The sequence below is a fragment of the Malania oleifera genome, chromosome 4 (genome assembly GCF_029873635.1).
Source record: "Malania oleifera isolate guangnan ecotype guangnan chromosome 4, ASM2987363v1, whole genome shotgun sequence".
In the NCBI taxonomy this organism is placed as follows: domain Eukaryota; kingdom Viridiplantae; phylum Streptophyta; class Magnoliopsida; order Santalales; family Ximeniaceae; genus Malania; species Malania oleifera.
In genome coordinates this window covers 97,876,511-97,893,884 of record NC_080420.1, presented here as the reverse complement: position 1 = coordinate 97,893,884, position 17,374 = coordinate 97,876,511, and the positions used below count along the sequence as shown (strand labels likewise).

Sequence of the window (17,374 nt, the reverse complement as noted above, 5' to 3'; positions counted from 1 at the left end):
CTCAGCACATTAACCTTGCAAAGTTATTTAAAGATTTTAGTAATAAAGGTTCATTCTTAAAGGAATTTTTTATTCAATTTCAAAGACGGTCTTCTTTGCCGATTCCCATTCTTCTGTTTTTTTCCCCTTTCATTTGCAAGGAATGTGTCTACTAACTAATAGTTACTCTTATGATCATGCTTCTGGCTCTGGACATGATTTATGGCAGCATAAAACCCATAAAATTATCTTGTTGCCCCAATCATTAGAAACAAACTGGGAAAAGCATTATGGCAGCACAGCAACAGTAACAAGGGCATCTTACTGCCCTTTCATCATCTTTGTTATGTTTTCCTTAAGGGTTTATAAGCAATCATAGAAGGAAAAAAGAAAAGACAGTGGAACAGAAGTCACAGGCTTAACTGGATGGGGGGGAGGCTTTTTTTGGATGGTACAGACATCGCAGATTTCTAACACAAATTGTAAGCTCAACTTGCGATGTAACTTTTTGGTGAATACCCTTTCCATCTTAAAGATGAAAGCAGTATCAGTATTGCAAAATGTCTTCAGAGGCACCTATTTTCAGCAAAACATTTGAAAAACACCAATTTCATCAAAAACCCTGTCCACTTGTGTGCACACACGAGAAAAAGACCAGGACAATCAAAAAATATGCAAAATCAATTAACTCGTATATGGTGTAGGGTGGGCCCACTGAATGAATCACTTCAACACAAGTACAAGCAAAAGATATCCAAAATGTGTGAAGTCGGCATGTGACAAGGTATCCAAAAAATAAAGAATTGTGCTAGTGTCCAACATACACGATCCATTAAACCAGCTAGCAAGAGACGTATATGTTCCTTTGAGGGCTCTTGTGTGTCTCCCTCCCCACAACCCAAAAAAAGGTGAGAGGGATCAAGTTCAAAGGCCTTTCTCCTTTCATTGTTTGAAGGTATGCCTCTCCAGGCCCAGATCTCCTTTTCCATTGTCTCATCTGTTGCCCAGTGCTGGTCAGGCAGACCTGTATCCAAATTCCACAAATGTCTAGTTTAAAGCAAGACATGGCCAACAGATTTTCAGCATTTTTGTTTACATAAAAAGATTCTGCTAACCACAGTCATTCCCCATTTTCTGAAAATTTGTTAATAGTGAGGATCTTCTGCCAAGCTACCTCTCAAGCCAAAAAAAGAACTTCGGATGGGGCTGGAGATTTCTGCATAGCCTTCCAGGGAAAGTTGATCATGACCTCAACACAGTCGTCCAGCTTCTTGCAGAAGGAACTAACTATGAAGTAGCCATTTTTTGTTAAGCCTCCACCTAGGGATATTGAGGTTGGTTAGATGAGGAGCATTGCTGTATAAGTAACCATAGAAAGATGCAAATCCCAGATCCCAGTCATGGTTATTTCCCACAAGGGAATGCCCCTCACTGTTCTATTTTCAGAGTCATCAACAACCATACTCACCAAAGCATCTTTTATTACAAGCTAAAGCCACTAAACTGAAAATGAGAGGGAAATTGAGCACTAAGTGGAGAAGAATCACACCAGGAATCATGAGATTTTTAGTTAAATTACCCCCCTCCCAAAAAAAAAACCTTCTCTCTTCTCTGCTTCCCTCACTTCTGATACCACATCATAAGGTATCAAAGAACCATTCAATCCAAGTGTTTTTCTCCCTTTTAGATCCTACCATCCTTCTCTCTCTCCCCCCAAACCAACATCAATCAGTTGGTCAAAATTGCCACAGCCACCAAAGTCACAAACACAAGTCACTACTGCCCCTCTTATAACACTGCAGGATTTTTCTTTTAAAAGAACCTATCTGAAACCACTGCACGCACCCCCCTCTTCATTCACTATCTTCAAGCCACTGGCACACAAACTATCAGCACCATTGACAACTGACTACCCAGATCAGCCAGTATCTGAGACACCATGGAAAACGTCATCAAAAGACGATCTCACGCACTTACCAGAAGGTCTGGCCACCGCTCCCCACTTTCAGCTGCCTATTTTTACAGGATCCACTGCTCAGATCACCAGCTTCATTAAACTCTTCAGTATGTGGCCCACCAGATCTCAGAAAAATCTCTGCTGCACAGAAAAATACCATACATGCCATGCACTGGCAACCAGCACACAGCACTTGCAAGACCTTTCTCCTTTCTCCTATTTCTTTTGTTTCAACCCCTTCATTTCCAATCCTCTAGCTCCCAGACATTTATATACTTCAAATGGCATAATTTCTTTCAAAAACAATATGAAATTTTTGATCCAGTGAAGAAAACCCAACCTGCTAATATTCCTAGCATAAACAATCCAAGCCCATCCTAAGCCCAAAAAAATAAAAAACACAGTCATCCACACATTTTAATCGAGAAACATACCCTTCATTCAAAAGAAATTATAAAGTTCAAAAGAGAGAGAGAGAGAGAGAGAGAGAGAGAGAGAGTTGCAGGGAAAAAATCCAGCAGCACTAAGACAAAAAGAAACTGGTATAAAATTTCGCAAGAAAACCTAGAAAAGTATAAAGAGGCAAGAAAAAATGCAAAAACGGCCATTAGAGAAGCTTAAGATAGGGTCTATGATACTTTATATACTAGACTAGACACAAAATGGAGCAACAAACATTTATAAACTTGCTAGAGCTAGAGAAAAAAAAAATGCAAAGATTTAAGTAATGTAAAATGTACAAGGACAAGAATGACAATGTCTTAAATAAAGTAGTAGACATAAAAGAAAGGTGACAGAGATACTTTGATAAGTTGTTTAATAAAAACCAAATTGAAAGCTTGAACTTTGAGGAAACAAATAAGTAAAAGATTAAATATGCAAAGCAATTTTTTGCTTTAGTGATTAATAAACTACAAGCGTTAGGACTATAGGACGGGAGTCTAGAGAATTTCCAATTGCAATAGGTGTATATCAAAGTTCTACTTTGAGCCCTTATCTTTTTGCTTTAGTGGTAGATGAACTCACTAGGAATATCCAAAAAAGATCCCTTTGTGCATGTGTTGTTCGCAGATGATATTGTTTTGATTGATGGAAGTAGGAGTGGAATGGAATCTAAGTAAGAACTTTAGAGAACCACTTTAGAGTCCAAAGGTTTTAGGATAAGCAAAAATAAGACAACACATATGAATTGTAATTTCAATAACAAAAGGAGGAATATAGGAGATAAGATTAAATTTGATAATAAAGATATTAATAGTAATAGTAGATTTCATTATCTTGGATCTATTATGCGAGTGGAAGGAGATGTTGAAGAGGATGTGATGCATACAGTTAAAGCAAGATGGGTAAAATGGAGGAGTGTGTTAGGCACGTTGTGTGATCATAGAATACCCTTAAAATTAAAAGAAAAATTCTATAAGATGGTTATAAGGCCAGCCATGATTTTATGGATCAGAATGTTGGGCAGTTAAGAAACATGTACAGAAAATTAGGGCCCATTTAGTTGTGGAAAACATTTTCTATTTTTCAATTTTTAGTTTTCCAAAGATTTATGAAAATTTTGACTTATATTTTAACTTTTCAAGATTTGTACTAAAACAGTAGAAAATAAAGAATTTGTCTAAATGTGCAAAATAATTTTCCATTTTTTATTTCTAAATTTCAAAATAATCACAAAAAAGACAGCTTGTTTTTCAGTTTTCCAAAATTTATTTAAGGTAATATTTAGAATCATGGATTTTGGAGCCTAAATTTGGATTTGGGTGGATTTAGAAGAAATTCTATTTATAATCCATACAAATTGAAGTCCAAAATCCAAATTCCATGCTCCCATACACAAAGTAAGAATTAGAAACCTAGAAAAATAATGAAAACATGTTTTCCAACTTTTCTATATGAATTTGGAAAATTGAAAAACAACGTAGTTTTTTGTAATTATTTGAAAAATTAGAAATGAAAAATAAAACTATTTCCACAAGAAAACAGTGTCAAAATTGTTTATTGCTGTTCATTTATTTCATACAAATGTTGGAAAAAAATAAAAAATAAAAAAAATAACTAACTTCTTTTGCAATTTTTTGGAAAGCTAAATGGAAAATGAAAACTGTTTTTCACAGCTAAACAAGCCCTTAAAGTTGTCGAATGTGAATGTTAAGATGGATGAGTGCTATAACACTAAAAGATAAATTAAGGAACGAAAATGCATGCAATAAACTAGGCACTGCACCAGTCGAAGACAAGATAAGGGGGGGCGGCTTAGATGGTTTAGGTATTTGAAATGCCGTCCAAGCAGCACACCTTTGAGGAGTGAGTTAGTTATTGTTTCTAATATTAAAAGGGGATAGGGTGGACCTAAAATAACCTAAAATGAGGTAATGAGGAAAGACTCATAGCTTTTAAGCTAGCAGAAGAAAATGCCCTAGATTGGGTGAATTGGTAGAAAAGGATTCATGTAGCCGACCCCATCTAGAGGGACTTAAGGCTTCTTGTTGTTGTTGTATGGTGAGTTGGTGACTACCGTTGAATTGTTTGCAAAGGTGGAACTGTTGTCCAGTAGAGTGAAGAACATTTAGAATGCCTTGGACACCATAAACCATTATTAATGCTTTGAACAGACGAACAACTAAAATTGCAAGTATGGGCAAGGGACCGGTTGACTATCCTACTAAATAGGAAAGTCGTTCAACCAATTTTGTTCTCCACACTTTTGATCAGTGTGAAGACTGTAATGATCATTTAAACAAGGGAATTAAATTGAATATGTTAGCATAGATGGGCATTTTCTTTGATGAATTTTTTTCAATATATTGACAGGAATGAAGCTCATACATCATCCCTAGCCCAATAAAAATTTAAGAGAAGAGCTAGAATTTGGTGGATTAAAAAATGGGATCTTTAGAAGGAGAAGAAATGCTGAAATTAGAACATGGGATGAGAGGGAAGGAAGCCAAGCAAGCAAAGATATTTCCCCTAAACTACTAGTTGTGTGTCCATCTACAACCTTTTTATTTGAAGCAAGAAAACAAGACAGTAGTAGACTACACTAGTAGATTCTGTCATTTGGCTACTCATGCAAATGCGGAATGGAAAGAAGGTGTGAAGATTGCTTTGTATAGAAAAGAGTTGCCAGCAACCACACCTAAACTGGCAACGTATTGTTTTATTACAGGTTGCTACTCAGATAAAGGAGAATATGCATCGTAATTCTCCTAGTTGTGTGTCCATCTACAACCTTTTTATTTGAAGCAAGAAAACAAGACAGTAGTAGACTACACTAGTAGATTCTGTCATTTGGCTACTCATGCAAATGCGGAATGGAAAGAAGGTGTGAAGATTGCTTTGTATAGAAAAGAGTTGCCAGCAACCACACCTAAACTGGCAACATATTGTTTTATTACAGGTTGCCACTCAGATAAAGGAGAATATGCATCGTAATTCTCCTAGAGCTACATTGACACTTGAGACTAGTAAAGTTCTGCAAAAAAAGTTGATTGTGCAGTTGGATAAAGGTTATCAAACAACTACAGCATGGAAGATTCAAGAGCACTCCAAGTCAACTTCTAAGATCAACAGTTATGCTTTTCAAGGGCCAAGGTTTTAGACATCAAACTACTCAGTATCCCAATTCCCAGGTCGTAGAAATTGCCCCAAAAAAAGGAAAGAAAAGAAAATGAAGAACCACTAGTAATTAAATCTCAGAAAGAAGTCCAAAGTGACTTGGATGAAGAAGGATACCAGGGACCAGGTCACAAAGATTGTTTAGTATTCTGTCCAAATCAGGTGGGTGATTTGTCAAAAAAAAACTTTGCACTTTGATTATTGATCCAGCTGGTTGTGCAAATGTAATTTCTAAACAAGCTGTAAAGAATTGAATTTGATAGTCGAGCCACATCCTAGTCCATACAAGATTGCTGGGGTGAATACAATTTGAAAATCCACGATCTGTGCTAGCTTACCTTAAAATTAGTTTGTTTGTGGGGTCAGTGCAGTATGAAATTCTTCAACGCAAGATGTATCACATTCTTTTAAGGCATCTATGGTTCCTTAATAAGAAGGTTAAGTGCTATGCATATGAATATTCCAATACCTTATCCATCAATAACAAGAGGTAAAAGTTGATGACATCGCAAGATCTTCCCCTAACTAAGCTGAAATGCATCAGAGACTCCTTTCTTAAGAAGAGGGATGATTCCTCTCATAGTGATGGACTCCTAGGTGCTTTCCCCCAACTCAATGTACTTGAGTTTTTTTTTTTTTTTTTTTCAATAAAAAAAAAAATGTATTAGGAAAGGATAAGAGATTACAATCTAAAAGAGAGCACAAAAAATCCTCTACGAAAAACACAAAAAAAATTGCGAAGGAAAAAAGAAGAAACTAATTAAAAAACTAGAAAAGAAAGCCTTTGTTTTACCTTCCCATTATAAATCACCATTTCACTGTACACTGCAGGTTAACTAATTCCTCTTTCCCTTATTTATCCTTCTTTACCCCCATCCAAATGAACTTTCTTGCCTCTGGGTTTAGACAACCAAAAGACCAACTTATCCAGCAGATGTTGAGCTTCTAAGTCCTTCCCATTGATCTCCATCACAGGATTTGGCAGAATCCCATCCCCACACTGCTGCTCCAAACCCATTCTATTATTATCCTCAAAGGTACGAACACCCTCCAAACCTTCCATCAGAGATGGCTGAACATACTATAAATCCCCAATTAAGTCAGACGAATAAGAAACATAGCCATATTTGTTCCCAAAACTCATCCCAAAAGCAGATCATCATCATGACCAAACTGACTAGTGTCATCACTCTCACTATCCAACACATCACCACATTTTTGCTTCTCCTCTCCCTTGATACTCCTTTTACATGTCTCCTCCATTTTACAACTCAAAAAGAGTCCACAAAGCACAAACTACCTACAGTATTCTTCTTGAAACATTTTTCAATCTCCTATCAAAATCACATTGCATGGGCTCAAACCCTTTTTCCATATCTGCACCTGCCTGCCCAACCCAATGGCGGATGTAAACCTTATCGTCGATATCATTATCACAAGAACTTCCCTAACCATAACCTTATCTCCCACATCATTACCTTTGCTCTGAAACTCCTCCCACACCCTTTCTGATCCTAAATCAAGCCCCCCCCCCCCCCCCCCCCCCCCCCGCCCAACACCCATCACCATATCCCAAGGGATACTTATAGATCTCATCATGAAAGCAGTCGTCTCCCATTGACGACAAAGAGGTGTCAACCAACTTCTGCTCTGCAGCATGCACCTTGTCCTTACAGCCATGTACATACAGGGTTTTATCGCCCCAGCACCCTCTGAATTTCTAAGTTACCTACAGCCTCTCCTCTTTTCAGACCACTTCTTACCTAGGTTTTAAAGGTACAGCTGCTGTAATTTCCTTAAATTGAGATGGGCTTGCTCTAGTTGAGTTGTATCTAACTAATGTTTTTAATAGCCCATCTAACCAAAGCCTTTTGACGAAAAGTTAAGGGGCCCGGAGGACTTGGCCCATCGCATTGAACCTGACACCACTTGCTCTTGGGTTTGGAAAATTCCCCCCTATAGCATTGATCCCTTCGGTTACGATCAAATTTGCTAGAATAAAATCCATAATTATTTGTAGGGAGATAATAAATAAAATTCAAAGAAAAAATTATCAAAAAGTGTAATTGGACAATAGGGGGTAAGGTAGTTACAAATACTGTTCGGATTATAAAATAGCTAACTCTATCATAAGGATAGAAAAAGAGATTTTAAGTGAGAGTCCAAATGAAGATACTCAAGTAGTAAAGAAAGTTGGTGGTGGAATCAAGAAGTCCAAAAAGCTGTTAAGACAAAAAAAAAAAAAATTGGTATAAAATATGGCAAAGTTGTAGAAATATATAAAATCTTGAACAGCATAAAGAGGCAAAAAAAAAAAAATGCAAAAAGAGTCTATTAGTGAAGATAAACATTGAGCTTATGATACTTTATATAGTAAACAAGATACAAAAGGAGAAAGAGATATTTATAAACTTGCTAGAGCCAAGAGAAAAGAAAGGCAAAGATTTAGGTGATGTAAAAATATAAGGGACAAGAATGATAATGTCTTAACTAGAGAAGAAGACAAAAAAGAGATGTGGCAAAGATACTTTGATAAGGTGTTTAATGAAAACCAAAATGAAAGATTGAACTTAGAAGTGACAAATGAGGAGAAGACTAAAAATAGGAGATTTATTCGCAAAATTAGAGCCCTTAAGGAAATATTTGGTTAACTAGTCTCTTCAACATTACTATAAAAACCAAGAAAGAAGAATGGTGGAAAAGCATGTTAATACCTTTATACAAAAACAAAGGTGACATTCCAAATTGTAATAACTATAGTGGAATTAAGATGATGAGTTACATGATGAAATTATGGGAAAGGATAATTGAACAAAGAAAAAACTAGAAATGAGGATTTCAGAGAATCAATTTGGTTTTATATCCGGGAGATCACCAACAAAAGCTATTTATCTTTTAAGAAAATTAATAGAAAAGTTTAGGAAAAAGAAAAGGAACTTGCATATGGTTTTTATTGACCTAGAGAAAGCATGTGATAGAGTACCTAGGAAAGTTCTTTAGTAGGCCTTAGAAAAAAAGAGGGTTTACAATAGAAATACTGAGGTAATTAAGGATACATATGATAAAGTAGTGACTAGCGTTAGACTTGTAAAAGGGAAATCAAGAGATTTTCCAATCACAATAGGTATGCATCAAGGTTCTACTTTGAGTCCTTATCTTCTTACTAGGAATATCCATAACAAGATACCTTGGTATATGTAGTTTGCAAATGATATTGTGTTGATTGATGAAAGTAGGAACGAAGTGGAATCTAAGTTAGAACTTTGGAGAACCGCATTAGAGTCCAAAGGTTTTAGGATAAGTAGGAATAAGACAAAACATACGAAATGTAATGTTATTAATGCAAGGAGTAGTGGAGAGAAGATTAAATGATAATCGAGAAATTATTAGCACTAATAGATGTTGATATCTTGGATCTATTATGCAAGTAGAAGGGGAAATTGAAGAAAATGTAATACATAGAATTAAAGCAGGTTGGGTAAAATGGAGGAGTGTGTCAAGCGTGTTGTGTGATCGTAGAATACCCTTAAAATTAAAAGGAAAGTTTTATAAGACAGCTATAAGGCCAGTTATGTTGTATGGTTCAGAATGTTGGGCAACTAAAAAGCATGTACAAAAAGTGAAAGTTGCCAAAATGGGCAACTAAAAAGCATGTACAAAAAGTAAAAGTTGCCAAAATGCAAACGTTAAGGTGGATGAGTGGTATAACATTAAATATAAACTAAGGAACGAGCATATACGCAACAATTTATGCATAGCACTGGTTGAAGACAAGAACAGGGAGGGGTGGTGACTTAATGGTTTCGGCATTTGAAACATAGGCCTAGTCAAGGTTGTTAGAATTGGGATTCTATGTGGGATCGTTGGAAGGGTCTGCAGGATCAAATCATAGAATCGGATCGAGAATCATAAGATTCTACTTTCAATGTAAAATAAAGATTAAAAAATTATATATGTGGAATTTTATGACAAGTCTCAAGACTAAAAACTTGGTTAATAAGTATAAGAAATTAAAAATAGAATAAAAAGTTCAAACAATAAAAATATGAAAAAGAAGAAGAGCAAGAAAAGGAAAAGGCAGCAAAAAACAATGCTCACTACTGAGTCTTTTCAAAAAGCAAAAAATCTGTTTCAAAGAATACCTCTTCAGCTCTGCTGGGCCTGCTGGCTTGGCTCTTTTCTTGGCTGCTGCTGATCAAACAAGAACTCTATGTTGAAGACGACTGATGTGTTCTTGTCGAGTACCAAAGAAGCAAGAGGACTGAGGACTGAGGAATGAGGACAGGGGCTGAGTTTTTGTCGAACCCCAGGAACTCTGGTTGTTGAACACCAAAGAACTATTGATCAAACAGCAAGACTGCTAGCTGCCGCTGATCAAACACCAGTCACTGGAGGGCTCTATGGTTGTCAAACAGGAGAGAAATTCAGGTGCTGGGCCACATTATTGAAGCCCAAAAAGGAAAAACAAATCCCAATCCAGGAAACAGAGTGGGATCTACACGGTTCTACTACGATTCTACGATTCTACCGATTCTCTTACGATTCTACCACGATACTACTTGATTCTGATTTTTGTTGCGACTTGAATCATTTAGGTGAATATGGATCATTGAATCGTACGATCCTATAATCCAGATCATGATTTTCATAACCATGGGCCTAGTAGAGCAGCTGTGAGGAGGAGTGAGTTGGTTATTGTTTCTAACATGAAAAGGGGTAGGCGTAGGCCTAAAATAACTAGGAATGAGGTAGTGCAGAAGGATTTAATAGCCCTTAATCTAGTAGAAGAAAATGCTCTCAATCAGGTGAATCGGAGAAAAAAAGATGTAGCCGACCGCACCTAGTGGGACTTAAGGCTTGTTGTTGTTGTTGTTGTTGCTGTTGTTTTTGGATTAACAACAGTATCCCAAGCATTTTTTTTGCCCAGCCTAATCTGTTACCTACGCCATCCATGCCCACAGCCAACACGCAGGAGACAAATCACGGATGTGCAGCACGAGCGGCAGGAATCGAACCCGGACCACTGGGGTTACCAGCATGTTCTAAGGCTCGCCCTTACCGCCAGGCCATAGGCCCAGGGGTTTGTTGTTATTGTTATTGTTGTATTATTTGGAATCTTATCCCAACTGCTGCCTTTGCCAGAAAATTCCCATGATCATCTCGAATTGTGATTCCACCAAATCTCTCAACTCCTCCACTGGAAATCTTAGAAAAGCATCAACATTGGTCATGTTGGATAGTGTAATGATCTCGGCCCAACTCCAGTGAGATATTGTTTGCTTTGGCCCACTAACCTCACGGTTTTGTCCTATGAAAGGTGCCTCACATAGTTGGAGCCTGAAATATCCTTATAAACCCAAGATTTCCCCAATACACATCCAACATGAGATCTTGACAGGCTCTCCTGTCCGATCACTGTCGCCCTTGTCAAAGTGGGTCACACCTCTATGTAGAACTCACCCACATGGCAATGCCCTAGGGTAGCTTTGATACCAAATGTAAGAGTCTCGGCCCAACTCCAATAAGGTATTGTCTACTTTGACCCACTAGCCTCATGATTTTGTTCTATAAAAGGCTCCTAATATAGTTGGAGACTAAACCATCCTTATAAACCCAAGACCTCCCTAGTACACATCTGATGTGGTATTGTTATAGATACTCACTGTGTTTCTATCTCTCCTTCACAGATCCTTCAAAATTTTGTTGATCCACAATTTCCACAATGATGTATAAAACCATTTTTATTGTTGTTTTCTTCCCCAAATTCATCTAATTTCTTTAAGTTAGAAACAGCCACCTACCTGAAAATTCCTTCTCTTCTAGAAAAAGAATGGGAATACTATAACCCATTATCATAAATCGCTCCTTGCATAGAAAGCTTCTTATCTTCCCCAATCATTTGCAAGCAATTTCAGGCAATAGAATCCTCCATCAAACCTCAGCAAGAGTCACCCAAACCCCTTATCTAAGCCACAGGGCTCATCATACCAAAATGAAACAAGATGATGTAACACCCACTGAAATTCTTCCTTGCTCATGACCATAGCAATTCCCAAGAATTCTATAATTCAAACTGGTACCAAGTCCAGCTTATAAATATTGAACACTTTTTTATCAGCTTTAAACGAATGATGAAAACCCACACCAACTCAACAGCAACACTGCTCACAAGAGGACACCAGCTCACCCTTTGGATAACTAACAAGCCATTTCAATAAGATATATTGGGTAAACTAAACCATGCAAATTTATAAGAACATTGGAAAAATGTTTTTAATCAATCAAAATTCAGAATGATTGGACTATACAAAAATAAAATAATATGCATTTATATCATTTACTGGTGCAATATGCCATGCTCAACATATCATCCTGTGCACAAAGCAATTATAAGCATATTAATTATAATTGGCATAAAATTCTCTTCAATTGATAAAATTTAAAAGGAATGGGGGAAGAATTTTTAACATACAGATATACACAAACTGAAAAAGACTCGTTCCAGATTAGCCGTACCTTATCTTCAACTGAATTTTCTCTCCAACCATAGAAAGAAAACTTATAAATTCAAGTAAAAGAGCTTCAGACAACTGTGGAGCAGCAGTAATAATCCTTTTGGCAGCATTAGAGGATACTCTTCGAACATCCCAACTTGGATGACATATTAAAAAAAGTATTAACTGCATGCAGCAATATTCAATCAGTGTCTGAAATTCTTAGAAAAAGGGATCAAACTAGCACCAGCCAATAGTTCACCTGTAATACAGATTTGACAGAGAAAGCTTCCAACACTCTGCATTGTAAAAGGACAAGGAGTATTCCTCTGATTACTTTCTAGCTAATGCTAAATAGAAATTAAGAAACATCTGAGGATGATACCATGCAGAATAAATCAGTCAACCTGTGTTGATGTTCTGAGAGCAGCACCTCGAGAAGATCGACACAAGCTACACAGTCCTCCATTGATAGTTTTGAGGCCTGCAGAACAACAGAAAGCGCATTAAAAAAAATGATGGAATATATTGAGTTCACATGAAATATAAAAATCACCAGGTCCTCTCAAGCTAGCTCATTGAATTGAGCTGTGCATTGCAGAAATATTAAGAACACTGAACAAAAGGAATAGGATAATTAAATCCAACAAAAAATTCCTCAAAACTCCCAAAACAACAAATAAATAAATAAAAACCACAATAAGTGACAATAACAAACACCTTATCTTGTCTGATATCTCACATGCTTATGTATACATGCAATGGGCTTGAGGCAACATAGATGCAACATATATGTTGCACTACATAAATAAACAAACATTTTTTGAAATCTCAACTCTGTCAACCAAACTATAGAGTAGAATTTACACATTTACTGAACATTAACCTGAATCAAAGAATAAATACCATAGATATCGGTACAATAGCCGGTTCATTTTGAGATATCAAAGACCAGATTTTTTCCTTTTCCAGAGACTCCCCTGCAAAACAAAGGATAAAAAGTTCACTGGGCAATTAATTTATATATACATACGCACACACATATATATGCAATAATCAATGAGAATGCATGAGCAATTGTGGACTTCGGACTAGACCTGCTTTGATATCAATAGCAGCAATCCTAGCAACTGAGAGCAATGCATAAATGCCATCCAAACGCTGCACTGCTTTAGTAAAACCAGTTTTCACCAGTTGAATAAGAGTTCCCAGCAAAGATGATATCTGAAGCATATGGTAATATAAAATTCCAGTTACTAGAAAAAGGATCAGCCTAGGCAAGAATCAATAAAGAAAAGCACAGAAAGCAATAAATTAATCAGCTTCTTCACCCGTAAAACAGCATCAGCATTTTTGCTTATAACTCGTAGAAAACGAAGATGACCCCTTCTTAAAGCTTCCTTCTCCTTCAATCCAGACGCAATAAAAGATACTACATCTGATTGGATGGCATCTGCAGATCGTACCACCCATGAAGCCATAGCTGACAAAATTGCAATTTTTACCTCTTCATTCCCTGAAAATCATAACATTAGATAAAATCAAAACCTACCTGCAAAGTATTTTCAAAAACACAAAAGGAAAAGAAAATAAACAGAGAAAAAGAGGTGTAGGATATTTGAGACAAAGGGAAGCAGGCAAAGAAGGGATATCACAGAGATATGATAAGATTTCAGAGCCTAATAAATGGAGATAAATAAAAGCAAGAGATCATTGAGAAGCATTTTACCATCATCTTTGTAGTAAGATAGCATAAAGCTACATATAGTACGTGACAAGCCATTGATATATTTCCCTTCAGGAGCATTAGACAATTCTTGCAGTGCATTGATCATCCCAACCCTCTGGTAAGGAAATGCAAGTCTTCCTTCTGAGCCTGTGGAAAGTCAAAATGTTTAGAAAAATTTCTCCTCCAAACTTATTTTGCATTCATAAACTGCAATTATAAAAACATCAGTCCGCAGCATGATTTTAAATTTCCATGAAATTTTTGAAATTTTCGTTGAAATTTCAGATTTCCGTCACCCTCGAAATCGAAATGGCAGTTGATTTCTATCTTACATAATTTCCATCGAAATCTCAATGAATCATCCAAAATTTATCAAAATCTCAAATTTTTAGCGAAACTTGTCAAAATTTTGACTAGAATTCAAATGAGAAATTTAGGAGTGAAGTGAAATTTCTATCTTAATTTAATTTATCGAAACAAAAGTTTATTACAAGTGCTTTTGAAATGATATGAAAAAATAAACTTACAGTAACATTAATTTAACCATTCATGTCTAAATTATCATTATTTGTATAATAAATAATATTTAAATGATTTATGAATTTCATTTGTATTTGTAGAATTATTAGATATCTGTCAGCCTTTATTAGAGGCTGATCTTTAGGAGATTTACAGCTAACAAATAAGTTGATTTGTTAGCTATTTTTGGTTCATTGATCCTAGGGGATTTGGGTAGCATGTTACTCGATTCTGTAGATAGTCTTTCCTATTTTACTGCTTTCTATTTTAAATAGGATATTCTGTTTTCAGTAGGTTGTAAATATCCCTAGTAATTAGATGAGAATTATCATCTATTTAAAGGGAATGTAATCCTTTTCATATTTTAGTGGAATATTCAATAATCTTTTCCACATTAAAACATGGTATCAGAGCATCCTCTAAACCCTAATCTTCCCATATGACCAAATACGGTATGGCCACTGGGTGACGCGACTCCACCTCTTCAGTCTCAGACGTCACCACCAATCAGGAAGCCATGATCTCAGGCAACAGCAGCAGTTCAGATAGCAGCCTCATGCCCATTACAGGACGGGGAAATTTTGTATCAGTAGATGAAAAACCAACACCACCCGAGCCCAATCTCTTCAGCAAGGAGCAACTAGAATTATTGCGAAAAATGTTCAGCCAATCTTCAACAGCCCCTACTACTGTGGTTGGTATCGGTTCTTTGGCACACAAGGGTAATTTTTTAAGTGCTCTTAATGTTAAAAAGGAGAAGCTCGGTCCATGGATTATAGACTTAGGAGCATCGGACCATATGACTGGAGATAGAAAAAAAAAATTCTACTTATAGTCCCTTTTATGAAAATTTAACAGTCATGATAGCAGATGGTTCACTCTCAAAGGTGGCTGGTACAAGTTCTGTTAAAATTTCAGAGAATCTAACACTCAACTCAAATCTATTAGTGCCAAATTTGGATTGCAATTTACTGTCTACTAGTAAACTCACTCGGGATCTCAATTGTGTTACTACATTTTTCCCAAATATGTGTGAATTTCAGGTCTTGGATTTGGGGAAGATGATTGGCAGTGCTAAGATGTGTTCGGTGCTCTATCTTCTCGAGGTTAATGATCCTCATCAAGGAAGAACTCACAAATCCGATTGTTAGTGTCTAGAAGTCAAAGTTATTTTTCTGTCATTCGTTCTAATAATGATAGTGCAATTATGTCATGGCACCATAGGTCAGGACATCCAAATTTCTTGTATCTCGAGAAACTCTTTCCTTCATTATTCAAAAATAAAAATCCAAATGATTTTCAATGTGAGATATGTCAATTTTCAAAACATGTTCGCAACTCTTATCCCAACCAACCCTACAAAGCATCCCAAAGCTTTTCAATGATTCATAGTGATGTGGGGGCCATCTAGGATCAAGAATATTACTGGATCTCGCTAGTTTATATCTTTTATAGATGATCACACTAGACATACCAGGATATTCCTCGTTAAAGAGAAGTCGGAGGCAGGTCAGATTTTCAAAAATTTTAACATTGTGATCCAAACATAATTCTAAGCAAAAATACAGATTGTGAAAACTGATAATGCCAAAGAATATTTCAAATCCATTCTTGATGATTATCTCTTGAGTCAAGGTATCATACACAAAGTTCTTGGGTTGACATTCCTCAACAAAATGGAATTGCCGAAAGGAAAAGCCGGCACCTACTAGATGTTGCCCGCTCCCTCATGTTCTCTACACATGTACCGAAACATTTTTGGGGTGAAGCCATTCTCACTACAGCCTACCTCATAAACAGGAAGCTCTCTCGTGTTCTCAAATTCCAAACTCCCTGTCAAACTCTACTTCAGTCCTTTCCCAATACTCGACTCATCTCCACCATTCCCTTCAAAGTATTCGAGTGCTCAGCTTTTGTTCATGTTCATAGTCAACACCAGGGTAAACTTGATCCTAGAGCCCTTTAAGTGCATTTTTCCAGGGTACTCTCCAAACCAAAAGGGTTATAAATGCTATTCACCAGCTACTAAAAGATATTATCGCTCCATGGATGTCACCTTTTTTTAGCAACAACCATATTACCCCAAATCGGAAATTCAGGGGGAGATTACACAGGAATTCCAGCTTTGGGATATTGAAGAGTTATCTCACCCTTCTTCTAATTTTGACCCTCCTCACCTATCACAAATTTCTGAATCTATTCCAACTACTGACTCTATTTCTCCTTCACATCCCTTAGAATCTCCTGTGAAACATCAGCATCTGGACACTATTCAACCAACAAAAAATGATGAGTTGATTGCCTATTCACGGAGGAGAAGGAACCAAAAGGAGATAGAACAAGAAGCATCACGTAAGCAAATCCAAGAGTTTGATTCAAGCCCTAGATCAAGTGAAAATCCACCAGGTAACTCTAATCCCGAGACTTCCCATAATGAGTTAACTAATGATGATAGTGATTGTCCTATTGCTGTGAGAAAAGGTGTGTGATCATGCACAAAACACCCAATCACTTTTGTGTCATATCAGGGGCTGTCATCGAATTTTAGATATTTTGTTGCCAACCTCGACAAAATCCAGGTTCCTAATAACATACAAGAGGTTCTTGGTACACCTGAATGGAAGTCTGTTGTCTGGGAAGAAATCAGTGCACTAGAAAAGAATGGAACATGGGAGATCACAGAATTGCCAACTGGAAAACGTCCAGTAGGTTGCAAATGGATATTCACTGTGAAATACAATGAAGATGGAAGTGTTAACCGATTCAAAGCTCGGTTGGTAGCAAAGGGATTCACTCAATCATATGAAATTGACTACGAAGAGACATTTTCCCTTGTAGCCAAGTTAAATACAGCGTGGGTCCTCTTATCTTTGGCAGCAAATTTAGACCGGCCTCTTCATCATCTAGATGTCAAGAATGCCTTCCTCAATGGAGACTTTAGCTAAAGAAGTCTACATGGAAATTCCTCCTGGATTCGAGACACAAGCTACACACAACAAAGTTTGCAAACTTAGAAGATCTTTATATGGGCTCAAGCAATCCCCAAGAGCCTGGTTCGAGAGATTCACAAAGGTAGTC

The 17,374-nt window shown here is 36.8% G+C and overlaps 1 protein-coding gene across 1 annotated transcript in view; it reads right to left on the bottom strand.

Moving 5' to 3' along the window:
- LOC131154214 (protein ILITYHIA) overlaps positions 1–17,374 on the bottom strand; it is a 122,924-nt gene that overhangs the window by 96,603 nt on the left and 8,947 nt on the right. The window contains exons 5-11 of the mRNA XM_058106834.1: positions 13,778–13,924; positions 13,380–13,564; positions 13,146–13,272; positions 12,955–13,028; positions 12,456–12,532; positions 12,311–12,347; positions 12,071–12,234 (exon numbers count right to left, since the gene is read on the bottom strand). Coding sequence (XP_057962817.1) covers positions 12,071–12,234; positions 12,311–12,347; positions 12,456–12,532; positions 12,955–13,028; positions 13,146–13,272; positions 13,380–13,564; positions 13,778–13,924 — 811 coding nt within the window. The remainder of the gene's footprint in view (positions 1–12,070; positions 12,235–12,310; positions 12,348–12,455; positions 12,533–12,954; positions 13,029–13,145; positions 13,273–13,379; positions 13,565–13,777; positions 13,925–17,374) is intronic.